The sequence below is a fragment of the Meriones unguiculatus genome, chromosome 20 (assembly GCF_030254825.1).
Source record: "Meriones unguiculatus strain TT.TT164.6M chromosome 20, Bangor_MerUng_6.1, whole genome shotgun sequence".
Taxonomy (NCBI): domain Eukaryota; kingdom Metazoa; phylum Chordata; class Mammalia; order Rodentia; family Muridae; genus Meriones; species Meriones unguiculatus.
Genome location: NC_083367.1, coordinates 3,335,647 through 3,348,986, shown reverse-complemented (window position 1 = coordinate 3,348,986; position 13,340 = coordinate 3,335,647). Strand labels below are relative to the sequence as shown.

Genomic DNA, 13,340 nt, shown 5'->3' with positions numbered 1-13,340 from the left:
CCACTTTGGTGCTATGGTATTTAAATGAGGCCATACTTTTCAACCGGAAAGGAGCCATACAAGCAAAAGTAAGGAGCTTCCCCAACCTCGCCACCCACCACACAGCCCACAGCCAACCTCCATGATGCTCATCTTTGTAACTGTTCTTCCTCAGAGCCAGAGCAGTCAAGCAGGCCACCCCTGTGCACTGCTCAGGTAGCTCTACTGCACCACAGGGGCCCCCAACCCTGCTCTTTCAGGGGGACACTACCCTATCCTGGCCAGATTTTTCCTCAGGGAGTTTGTAAAGCCAACCTCAGATGACTCCAGTTTATAAGCCTCAATGATTAAACAAACATTAAATCAAGGTAAATTTATTTTTAAAATATCAAATCGGCTGACTGGTGGTGCATGCCTTTAATCCCAGCACTGGGACGCAGAGGAAGGTGGGATTTTTAGTTCAAGGACATCCCAGTCTAAATAGTGAGTTCCAAGACAGCCAGAACAACACAGAGAAACCCTGTCTCACCAAAAAATAAAATAAAATAAAATAAAATGATTAAGTCTACTTCTCCACAGAACTTAGCAGGAGGGATGTCTAGGCCAGAGAGTCCATTCATCTCCAATTTTCACTGTTCAGCTCTGCCACCCCATTGGATCTTACACAGCAGCATACTAGGATGAGGAGGGCCTTGGACACTGCCTAACAGTGACTGCTTCACACATTGACAAGCTCCCTGTTGTGGGAATTTAAGTGTAAATTCAGTCAACTTTTTGGTGGTTTTGCTTTCTTGTCCTCTCTTTCTCTCTATCACACCCTCTCTGGATAGGGCCTCATATATTCCTGGTATGTGTGTGGCTGGTGATCAAAACCTGGGCTTTGCACATACTAGGTGAGCAGCCTAGCAACTTAGCCACATCCCCAGATCTAAAAACTTTGTAATGCTCTAATCCAATACAAAACTCAAAAGGCACCAAAAGCAAAACTGCAAACACTCTCCCACCCTTGCTCCCCAGTCAAGTACCTCAGTGTACTAAGCAAATGTGAGTTCTGTCCTATTCTGCAAAGGGCAGAAGAGAACACATATTCCCAATTCTCACTTTTCCCACATAATGATGAAATCTGATAGCTGTGTCTCTTTAAAAATGCTTACATATAGAATGAGAAATCCCGCCCCCCAATTAGGCTGTTTCCAGCTTTTAGTTTATAACCAATGCCACTGTGAATGTCTGTGTGGTTTTTGTATACAACTGTACACAGGAACATAAATTTGCTGCTTAAGTTGTTTTCTCCAGCTGAAAGTGGAGAAGAAAAAGCCATGCCTCAGTGGTTCCTGCCTGTGATACCAGTGCTGGGAGGTGGAGGCAAGAGTCTTGGAAGTTCACCTTAGTTCCAGGCCTGTCTTAGCTTCTCTGAGAGCAGGACCTGTGCCTGGCCAGGAATCCCATCTCTCAAAACTGGTATCTCATCTGCTGCCTCAAATACACCCTTGTCTCCCTGGCCGTGAGAGTGGAGATGTCCCTTCACAGTCCTTCCAACATAGACCAGCACTATGGAAGGACTGTGCTCAGCCTAGACTTGGTTGGCTCTGTTGTGCATTTGCTGTGTTACTGAGGTAAGCTACTAACTTCAACTCACTCCTCAGATGAAAGCTGTCACCTGCTTAGAAACACAAATAATTGGATAATACGTATAAAGGCCTAGCAGGGTGCCTGATATATAGTAATTGCTGAACAAATATTAGTCATTGTGCACACAGGCACACACCATTATGTCATGAAATCCAAGTGTGTAATCCAATTCTCTGCACAACACAATAGCTTATAGCTGTGAAGTTCAGAGCCGTAAGTAGAATGCAGGGCAGAGACCATGGCTGCTCCACACTAACAAAAGATCAACTGATATCTTCGGTGAGATGCCATCCAAAGATTACTCCTTGTTCACAAGCATTAGCTCCAGTTTTCCTGTCAGCCCTTACCTTATAAAAGAGGAACAAAGGCAAGGCTTTGTTTAAGTTCAATACCACAGACTCCAGCAAATGTTTGTCTTTCCCTTTTAAAGCTCCCTCTGCCCACACCACGCCCCAGCAAACACAGAAAAACGCCATTTGCCCTGCTCTGCTGTGTGTAACTCAATCCTTCTGAGACCTCTCCCAGGAGCCTCTCCCAGTGCTCTCTTTACTTTTGAGACCATGGGATGCCCTATAATATTCTCTATCAGATAACCTGCTTAAAATTGGCCTAAGTTAAGCAAAATACTAACTTAGTCTAAGTGAATGGTAACTTCTGCACAAACGGCTTTATCTTTTAACTGCCGTAGAAGCTCCCTAAGAAAAGGCATCAACTTCCTGTTGATGCTGTGGGGTAGGGAGCCAGCAAAGTTATGAACCTTGCTCACCCGGAACTATGGCATCCTTTAGGCAGTCCATTCGCTCTCTCTGTGCATTCTAAAAACCAATGTTTGCACATCTTGTCCCCTCCTCTGGTGTCCAGGAGTTCAAGGAAGAGTTTAAGGGAGAGTCCATTTAGAAGCATGCCCTAGGAAGGTACACCATGACTACCAAATTTAGATTTTTGTAAATTACTTTTCAGATTTATGCATTTTATTCTATGAACAGAAGTGTTTTGCGTGTGTGTGCGTGGTGTGTGTATGTGGTGTGTGTGTGTGTATGTATGTATGTATACCATTTGCATGGCCCAGGCTCTATGAGTTTAGAAGCATCAGACCCTTCAAAGCTGGAGTCACAGATGGTTGTGAGCCACCATGTGAGTGCTGGAAATAGAACTTGGGTCCTCTACAAGACTAGTGCTCTTAACCACTAAGTCATCTCCAGACCCAGAAGTTTAGCTTTCTAAGAGCGCTGTACTTGACACAGAGCACCAATGAAGCAGGGTGTGATTGCAAAAGCCTGTAATTCCAGCACTGGGCAATGGTGGCAGGATTATCAAGAGATCACAGCCAGCCTCTGCTATATGAAAGCTTGACTCAACAACAGCACCTGTTAGACATCTCAGATGAAAAAAGAAATACTGGAAAAGAGACAGCTAGATGAGGCTGGAAAAATGATTCAGCAAGTAAGTGCATTCAGTGTTCTTCCAGAGGATCCAAACTTGGTTCCTAGCACCCATGTTTGGAAGTTTACAACTGCCTATAACTCCAGTTCAAGGGGAATCTGACAGCCTCTTTTGGCCTCTATGGGAAATGCATACAAACACACACACCCAAATAAAAATTAAAATGAAAAAGTGAAAGAGGAGGAGGAAGAAAAGAAATAGCAAACCTGAGACATAATAGGTACTGAGTTTAAGGATAGCTTTTAATTAGCATAATCTCACTCACCTAAAGTAACTATAAAGTTGTACAAGATTAAAAAATTCTGTTCTCCCCAATTCACTGCTTTCTTGTAGTGAAATGTCACTGCCATCACAGACCTGCTCTGTTAACAAGCTGTCTCTTAAACTCAGAGGGACTGTACTGTCCATTCCTGGCTCACATGCAGGGACTGGGCAGGGCTTGCTCACCACTAGCTGCACCTTGAGAGAGGAGCACCTGAAGGAAGAAACCAACACACAGGAGGAGAGACAAGGGAAGTTGCTCTACAGGACACAGGTCCTCAGATCTCTACACACTGACTCTGCCTACTTGCCCTATAGTACAGGTGCTGCTAGGCACTGCTTCCCATTGGCTTTTGTCTTCCTCAGAGACAGATTTACAGATGGATGAAGACCTCTTATCTTCAGTTGTCATCAGCCAGCCATCTCAACAACCACTCCTCAAAAAACAGCCTCAGCTTTAGATGACATCTTTTAAATATTAGAGCAAACTCAGATACTTAACATTAATTAGAAGTAGACTAGTAAGGAAGCAGGGCTCAGGGGAAATGTCAGCATGCCATGGCCATAATCACCTGATGGGTTTCTACAGGTACAAGCTTACAGTCAACTTTTTATTCTAAATCCTCTCTCTCTCTCCATTCCTCCTCCTCCTCTCTCTCCTGTGGGGTGTGTGTGAAGGTCAGAACAACTTGCAGTGTGTTTGCTTATTTGATTGCTTAAGTTGCACATACCTTCATCTTCTCTGAAAATAATCTCCATCTTAGTTTTGTTTGTGTGTTACATGCTGGGCCTCTTGCATGGTTTTGAACAAAAGGAAAAGAACAAAAAGTCTCTATTATTCATGACAGGAAAAAAGTATAAAAGAAAAACACAAGCCCATAAATGTGAAAATAAATTTCAGGATACCAGAGAAAGAGCTAGAGAGGTGAGTAGATAGAGAATAAATGTGTAAAGGTAGAAAGAACCCAGTTAAATACCTCAGAACTGCAGTCTTGGGAAATGCTGCTCTTTAGTGTGTACAGAGTAGAAAGACCCGCTAATGTTAGGCTATTCAGAGCACGCATGTGTGAGTGGGCACGTACACACACATTCAGCAGAGATTGTTGATGTCAAGTTAGTCTACACACATACAAGCACTCAGCTGAAGAGAGCAAAATATCTGAAGTAGTAGCTACGTCCATTCTGGTCAATGGTTTGGGGTTTTGTTATTGTTGGTGGTGGTAGTTCTTTTTGGTTTTTCAAGACAGGTTTTGTTATTGTTGGTGGTGGTAGTTCTTTTTGGTTTTTCTCTGTGTAGTCCTGGCTATCCTGAAACTCACTATGTGGACCAGGCTGGACTCAAACCACAGAGATCCACCTGGCCTCTGCCTCCTGAGTGATGGGATTAACAATGGTTTTTATGATACAAACAAGTAATGCTCCAGGGCATAAGGATAAGGAAAGCTCTGGGCTCTGAAGTGTTAAAACAGCACACCAGCTTTTCTGGGGGCCAGCTGCTGTGGGGCTGAGGATGTTAAACATGGGGCCTGTGGCCAAGCAGGAAGAGTCATTTAATCCGCTTTGCTGAGGAGGCGAAGCTGATGCCCATCTTCCCTCCTAGGCCCATGTAAGTTGCACTCTGCAATTATTGGAAAAGGAAAATTATAGCACTTTTTTTGGTCTCATTGTAATGGATGATTTGCTTCCATGAGGATGGGTAGGACAGGAGCCTGAGGGTAGCATCCGCCCTTCCATCTACCTAATCTTGCAGGACTGGGATGCAAATTGGAAGTTGAGATGCAGAGAAATGTCCTCCATGACATCTCTTAGCCCTGTACATCCAGTTGCATCCTAAACATCCGTTGATACAGACATGTTTCTGAAACTCTCTTCCTGAGACTGGAAGAACATTCACTGGTAATCTAATAATAAAGGGATGAATGGGACACATCAAGTCCTTAATTGCAGCTAGTGGAAGGTATTCAGGCAAACAGGACAGACAGCATCAAACAGGAAGCTTTGTTCTACCCTGACAGGCAGAGACGCTAAATCCAAAGGCAGCAAAGAATACCCTACTATGCCAGCTTAATATTACTGAATTATTTTAGGTTGCTTTTGTTTGTTTGTTTCAAGATGGGGTTTCACCATTTAGCCCTGGCTCTCCTGGAACTAGCTCTGTCAAACTCATAAATATATCGGTCTGCCTCTACCTCCCCAGTACTGGGATTAAAGGCATGTGCCACCACAGCCTGGCAGGTTTTTCTTTAAGACTTGTCAAAAGAAAGGCCAACAAGATGTCTTAGTGGGCAAAAGTACTTGCCACACAAGCTTGGCAATCTGAGACCTGTTCCCACAACCTAGATAGGGAGTTAGGGATGCTGGAGTGTCTGTAATCCCACAGTCCTCCTGAGAGATGGGACGCAGAGACAGGAAGTTTATGTCCTCCTGCCTGGACTGTGGAGGGTGACAGAGACAAGAGACCCTGACTCAGAGCAAGGTACAAAGAGAGATACAACTCTGGGAAAGTGTCCTCTGAGCTCTACATGCATGTCCTCACTCCTGTGCACCCAGGCTCACACAGAGAGACACATTAATAATAATAATAGACAGTAAGCAAAAATTTTTCTAAAGAAAGATGTAATAGACTCGTCTTTAGTGGTGGTGAAGGAGAAATATTTTTTAATTCTTTATTAATTACACTTTATTTATTTTGTATCCCTCCTGTGGTTCCCCCCCTCCTTCTGTCCCAATCCCTCCCTTCCTCCCCCCTCTGCATGCATGCCCCTCCCCAAGTCCACTCTTAGGGGAGGTCTTCTTTTCCTTCCTTCTGATCCTATTCTATTAGGTCTCATCAGGAGTGACTGCATTGTCTTCTTCTGTGGCCTGGTAAGGCTGCTCCCCACTCAGGAGGAGATGATCAAAGAGCAGGCCAATCAGTTCATGTCAGAGACAGTCCCTGTTCCTATTACTATGGAACTCCACTTGGACACTGAACTGCCATGGGCTATTATCTGTGTAGGGGTCTTAGGTAATCTCCATGCATGGTCCTTGGTTGGAGTATGTCTCAGGAAAGACCTCTGTGCTCAGATTTTTTGGTTCTGTTGCTCTCCTTGTGGAGCTCCTGTCCTCTCCAGATCTTACTGTCTCCCACTTCCTTCATAAGATTCCCTGCACTCTGCCCAAAGGTTGGCAATAAGTCTCAGTATCTGCTTTGATAGTGTACAGGGCAGAGCCTTTCAGAGGTCTCTTTTCTCCTTCTTCTGATGTTCATCCTCTTTGCCTTTCTGGATAGGGATTGCACTCATATAGACATATAATATAGGATAAACCTACCAAAATCTGTACACCTAAAGAAACTAATCAAGAGGGAGGACTTTTGCTATGCTCAATCCCTATTGAGAAATATTTTTTACTGAATTAAAATATTGGCTGAAGAGGGATTTTTTTTAAAGACTGGGGAGGGGGTGACCTCCCTCATCCTAGCATTTGCTAGAGTAGGAAGGCGCAAACACAAAACAAAGGGTGTAGTGTGCTGGTCTCCTAATATAGTAACAAGGCAAAGAGTGCAAGGAATTCTGCAGCACTCTAATGCTCACGCTGGTCTCCTGTATGGTCTCCATGACAGACATCCTAGCACTCAGGGACTAGGTTAACCTTGGAATCACTATGGAAGAGAGAGCAACACTGAAGAGGCATGGGGCATTTGAACTCTCCCTGGAAACCTGAGAAAGAGCTGCAGTTAGGGCTGCACCGTGTGGGTGATGTCACCGTCGCAGAGATGCTCTGAACCAGTACTCCAAGCTCACTACTCTTGAATGACTCAACAGTCTTGTGTGAAAAATCACCATCTTGGAGATTTGTGCTTGGCAAACCTGCTTTCTAGTACCAGTGTTTGACTTTAAAGAGAAACTTAAAATCGGAATGCCCTGCAGGTGAGAGTCATATGAGAAAGTAAGGCTCAGAAGCTGTCCCATCATAACCCTCTGGGTGGGACCTCAGGCATCTGTGGAGTGTTTACCCTGACTCCCCACCATTCCACAGCTCAGCAAATAAAACTGAGGAAGGGGACATGAGATGCTGGAAGCCGGCAATGCCTGTAATACCAGCATTTGGAAGGCTGAGACAGGAGGATTGCTGTGAGTTCTGAGCCAGTCTGGGCCACACAGCTTGGCTTAAAAACCACCCCTGTCCCCAGAAAAAATAAACACAAATGCTGGAAACTCTGGTGCCAGGTCTAGGCCACAGCTGTACCTCACTGCAGGTGCCTTCTGCTGCACTGGCCAGGACCCATGCCCACCTGTGGGGACAGTGGGGACACTCAGAACTCCACCATCTACACACCAAGAACCTGAGACAATGCACAGTGCATGGTCCTCCAGACTGCACAGACCCCGAGGGGAACAGGTCCTGTCCAAGACTGTTTAGCCTGCTTGAGTCACCTAACAGAAAGCCACTGTGGCACAACCGGAAAAACCGGCTCTGAGAGGTGGAACCTTGCAGCCACTAGGCCTGAAGCAGGCAGCCAGCTTGGGACCATGGCCAGAGCCTGGGACCACCACAGAACTTGAGCACATTCCTGGCCAAATGTTGTTCATTACTAAAGGAAGCTAAATAACTCAGTGTTGGTGTCCTCTCCTTTCTCCTGCTTGCTCCAGAGGAAAGATAGATGCAGGGCTAAGAGGCAGGGCTGTCTAAGGTCCTCAGAAGCAGAGCACTTGCCTAGCACATGGGAAGTCCTGGGGTCAATTTTAAGGACCACACAGGAGTGTGCGCACACACAAACAATAAACACAACATTAGAAGAGGGGCTAAGGAGAAGGCCCAGTGGGTAAAGTACTTGGCACATACACATGAGAAACATTTTAAATCTCATTGTGTTGCTACCTCCCAACAGTGGTAGCTAGCAAAGACCTGAACCTCGGGTGGATGCCATAGTGCGTAAAAATTCAAATGTATACCCAGGGCTGGGCAGAGAAAGTTCCAGAACAGAGTAGCACTAAGGATAATGTCACTCATCATGAAAGCCACTTACAACCTTGCAAACTTAGGCCCAGTGCCTCTAGAATTCTTAATTATCAAAATAATTCAAAAACCTGCATATAATAATAATAATAATAATAATAATAATAACAATAATAATAATGATAAAAACAACAATAGTGATAATGATGATAATGATGAAGCCTGGTATTATAGTTTAGGCCTATAATCCCACACCCCAGAAGGTAGCACAGGGAGACCCTATCTCCAAAAAAAATGTTACAAACAAACTAAAAACTCTTTATTTTTAAACATGGGTGAAAATGTTAAAATTTAGAATAATTCATAAATGCACAATATTAACACATGTGCTTTGTGGACCATAGGTCTGTGTTTTCTGGCCACCAAAAAAAAAATCCCAAACATCCTGTGAAATAGACTGAGCTGCTGAGACCCCCTCCTGAAGCCTGCAGATATCTGTTGGGTATAAACGTAACAGCAACCCCCGAAAAGAAAACATTTTCTGTATGATATCACCAATCCTCCCTGTTTAGCTGACAGTCTTTCCCACAACTGCTATCCTAGTGTTTCTTTTGCAGTCTACTTACTATAAAATCAGTAATAACCATTTGTAACATTAAAAAGCTTACTTATCACTTAAAACAAAAGACATTCACTAAAAATAGGTATTAAGGAAATAAAACAAACACTACTGCAGGAAGTATCATAAAATATTGTCCAAGACCATTTGCCAATGTCTACAGAAAACCAGTATGTGTGCCTAGAAGTATACCTGTGCACATATGTGCAAACTCACATACAGACAGGCACACATGTGCACACTCATGCACACAGACATACATGTATCCATCCATGCATACATAAAGTGAGCACTTGTATATGGCAAGTGAGTGGTGTAGAATGAACTGGCTGCAAGATCAGCTAGTGTAGCCCCAAATCAACTATTCCATCAGCTTCCATGGAGCCTGTCTCTTGGGATGTCCACTTCTCTTTCAAAGGTCCCTACTGAAACAGCCCTTAACTCACTTGTCTCTACCATCCATTACAGCAGACTGTAATACTGAAAATACGGAGAGGACTGTGGTGCATGTTTAGAGCTAGCTTTAACACTCTAGGACATCTTCTGTGGCAAAATCCCATTTTTCTTCTCAGTAACCATGAAGTGGATATGGCCTCCCCCTGGTCACACTGCTGATTGGTTACTGGATCCCTTGCTGGATCGATATCCCCCAAAACCTAGTAAGATGCCTGTAGAGACATTTGTTTTGACTGCCAGAGATTCCAGCACATCCCAGTACTGTGCCCTAACACAAACCCCTTTTGTGCAATAGTCTAGCCTCAAAGAGAAACATAAAGAGCAGGGGCCAGCACAGGCTAAAGAAAGATAGGTGGCAGGAGCCGTGGAATGGCGCAGACAACCTCAGTAAGCTGTGACAGTCTCAGGAGTAGGGAGAGAGTTGGAGAGGTCTCAGGCAGCCAAGAGCACATGGTGTGTGCAGGCATGCCAGAGACACATTTTGCCTGAAGTTCTGTGTGAAGCATCTTGTAGTAGGGCCTGTTCCCTTCTCTGGAACATTCTCCAGGCTGCACGGCTGACTTGTCACTGAATGCCCATTTGGGTCAGCTTTCTTGGGCCTAAAGCCAGTTTCACCTACATTGTTTTATACATGAGCGGAATGAGACACTGAGCAATTCATTTTCTTCTGGAAAGCCTGCTTGTAAACTCCCAGCCAGTTTCCTCTCTCACCCAGCCTTCCCGCTGAGGACAATGAAGCATTGACAGCCTTGTTTACATTGACCTCCTCCTGAGATGAAAGACAAAGTCTTCTAACACTCTCCAGCCGGTACACAGGTACACAACTGAAGCAGAAAACAAGCTTAGGTTTTATCTGAAACATCCTTTAAGTGCAAAATGAGGCTGAAGAATAAGACACTGAGACCCAGAATGAGCTTTGGGGCCTTCAAAACAGACCTGTGGCTAGAGAGCAAACAGGGCTATCTGTGGAAACACTTCCTTATCCAAACCAAGGTAGGGCAGGCATCTGTCCTTGATGCCTGTTTGTCAGAGACATTACTTACCCCTGCATGTCTCAGCTACACTTACACCCAAAGAAACAGAAGAGGGTCAGTCAACAAAGAAGTGTTTCAAAGTCATCGTGGTGAAGGTGATTGGAAGCCCTACTTCTGGAGCTCTGCTCCTTCACCTACTGAAGCTGTATGTCGCTACTGTGAAGATACAAGCTTCCTGATGGTGGCATAGAGAAGCCGGGGGCTTACGAGACTCCAAGTGTTAGATGCAAGTTCTAGACTGGAACATGTGGCCTGAAGAACTGAGGAGGGGCAACATGGCAGCTCATCACATTTTTTCAGAGCAGAAGCTCACACCCCACAACAAAAGGACAAAGGCATGAATCCTCTAAAAGGGAATATAGCAGGGCCCCAGTGCTTGGGAGGAAGAGGCAGTTGAATCTTTGTGAATTCAAGGCTGGCCTGGTCTACAAAGAGAGTTCCAGGAGAACCAAGGCTGTTACACAGAGAAACTCAGTCTTTAAAAACCAAAATAGACAGACAGATACATACATACATACAGATACATAGATAGATACACAGATGATAGATAAACAAATAACTAAATAAATAAATAAAATAAGAAAGGGACCATGCTCATTTTCTTCTTTTTGACTCAAGTTTCTAGGAAAACACTACACAGGGTTTTGAACAAGAGTCTTCATTCATTAAGAGCCATGGTAGGTTTCACTAACCTTTGCCTCTTCATTCACATCCCAGGTGAAGGAAACAGCATTGTACGCGATCTCTTCAATGTTTCCAATGGTGTTGAAGCTCTCCTTGTAGTCAGCTATGACAGTGAAAGAGAAAAAGGGCTTAGCAGGGTGGTAGCCAGGAGGAGAGGCACAGGCCTCTAATCCCTGCACTCGGGAGGTAAAGACAAGAGGATCTAGAGTTCCGGGTCATCCTTGTAACAGAGACCAGCCTTGGCCAGTACATGAGACCCTGGCTCAAAACACTCACACGCCACACACATACATATGCACCCATGCACGCACACATGCTTGTACACTAAAGTAAGAGTCCCTCGATGACACATTATTTGTCAATGGTAAAGTTTTGGATTTGCCTATTTTGCAGTGTGACAAGCTACATATTTCTGCTTACAGAATTCTACGGCTGAAAAAAAAATTTACTCACGTCTTTTTATTAAGAGTAAATCTAAGTGAACCATGTCTTTATCTGATTTGATTATTAGGTCTTTTTTTTCTGTTCACCTTCCTACTTCCCACTTTTTTGACAGCCATCCCCCGCTCCCCCAATACACACACAGGGACAATTTTTAGAAGCAAAATATTCTGCCAGTCAGGTGATGTCACTAAAGGAACTGCAGTAGAGTGAAGGCTTTCCATGAGCAGTGATGGTGATAGAGATCAAACACACACTAAGCACACACTACACTGAGGCACCCCCATGCCAAAGAAGGACATTTCTAAAACTTATCTTAGTACTCCAGAGCGTTGCGTTAATCTCACTTGGCTGTCATCACCTGACCACTTTGGGCTCTGTCCTATGGTCACTCCTTACACAATATGTTATCTATTCCCTTATAGTATGTGTCTATTCCCTCATCCAGTATGTAGTGACTCCCTTATAGAGTAGGTATCTATTCCCTTATGGTATGTAGCTATTCCCTGTCATCCCATTAGACTCCCCATGGAGTCAATAGAGATCAGCATGGGTGCTGTGTACTGTTATGGGCATGTTGGGCTACACAGAAAAGCCCAATTTGCTTATCTCCAATGATGAAACTGGTACCTCAGCACTGCAGGAAGATTCCTTATTGCTGGGAGCGGAATGGTGCAGGAAAACCCACCTCATGCTCTCCAGACTCCCTGGGATAGGCTGGCTGGTCTAGCCTCAGTCTGAATTCTATTTCCCCCTCTTTCTCGGATCACCTCTGCTTTCTATGATCCCTGAGGGGTTCAAAGCAGTTTGCTGAATGCTGTGTCTTCATTTCATCTACCCTACATGCAAATATCTGCCCACATGCACCTAGCCAGCCTAGAATCTTCTTGTGGAGAGTGCTAACTTATTTCCTTTTCACTCACTCCAGTGGTCTTGCCTAGAGAAACCTCAAAGCAAGATGTTTCTTTTCTTTTTTGGCATTGTTTTGTTTCTCTGTGCCTTGAGACACAGTTCCACAAGTATAACCCAAGCTGGTTAAACTTGTCCTGAATGCTGAGATTACAGGTTTGAGCTGTCATATCCAACTCCAAACCTTTATATTTTAAACAAAGCACATAAACTTTTAGCATAAAAGTATGTATATTCAACATAGGAAAGTCAGAGACCATGAATAAATAAAAAAAAATTAAGGACAACCACAGTCTACTAACCCACAATTAACTGCCTTTAAACTTTATCTATGTGCTCTTATCTCTCATCTAGCTCCTTTTCTCCAAATATGTAGATTATTTTTATACAGTGATTAATAAACATCTTTTTCATTGCTATATTGTTTCGCTTGGCTCATCTCTGGTGTCTTCCATATGTAAAACCTTCTGTAAAATTATACGATTGTATCAGACCATGTGTCATGGCTTTATTCTTATTGGTCACTCAGCTGACAGCTGACAGTCTGCTGCTCTACCCCAGTGTTTCACTTCTTTTTACAGCTAAATTTCATTTAAATTTAATTATATTTTATTAAAGTAAATTCTCAGGGGCAGAAGTATAGCTTGCTGGTAGAGCAAGGGCTAGGAGAACTTGGGTTCAACAGCTAGCATTAAAACAAAAGACATTTTAAAAAAGCATATTTCCGGAAATAAGTTTTTTTTTGTTTCTTACTTTGTTTTGTTCTGTTGAAACAAGGTCTCACTGTGTATTCCTGGCTAGCCTGGAACTCACAGAGATTGCCTGCTGCTACCTCTCAAGTGCTGAGGTTAGGGATCTGAGCCACTAGACCCAGCTATAATTTTAAGGCTGATTAATTTTGCCACACTGGTCCAGGGAGGAACAATTTACACTTAGGGCAA

The 13,340-nt window shown here is 43.9% G+C and overlaps 1 protein-coding gene across 1 annotated transcript in view; it reads right to left on the bottom strand.

The window, feature by feature from the left end:
• LOC132649581 (grainyhead-like protein 2 homolog) overlaps positions 1–12,183 on the bottom strand; it is a 50,760-nt gene extending 38,577 nt beyond the window's left edge. Inside the window, exons 1-2 of the mRNA XM_060373658.1 lie at positions 12,121–12,183; positions 11,058–11,222 (exon numbers count right to left, since the gene is read on the bottom strand). Coding sequence (XP_060229641.1) covers positions 11,058–11,222; positions 12,121–12,183 — 228 coding nt within the window. The remainder of the gene's footprint in view (positions 1–11,057; positions 11,223–12,120) is intronic.
• Positions 12,184–13,340: the final 1,157 nt, after the last annotated feature.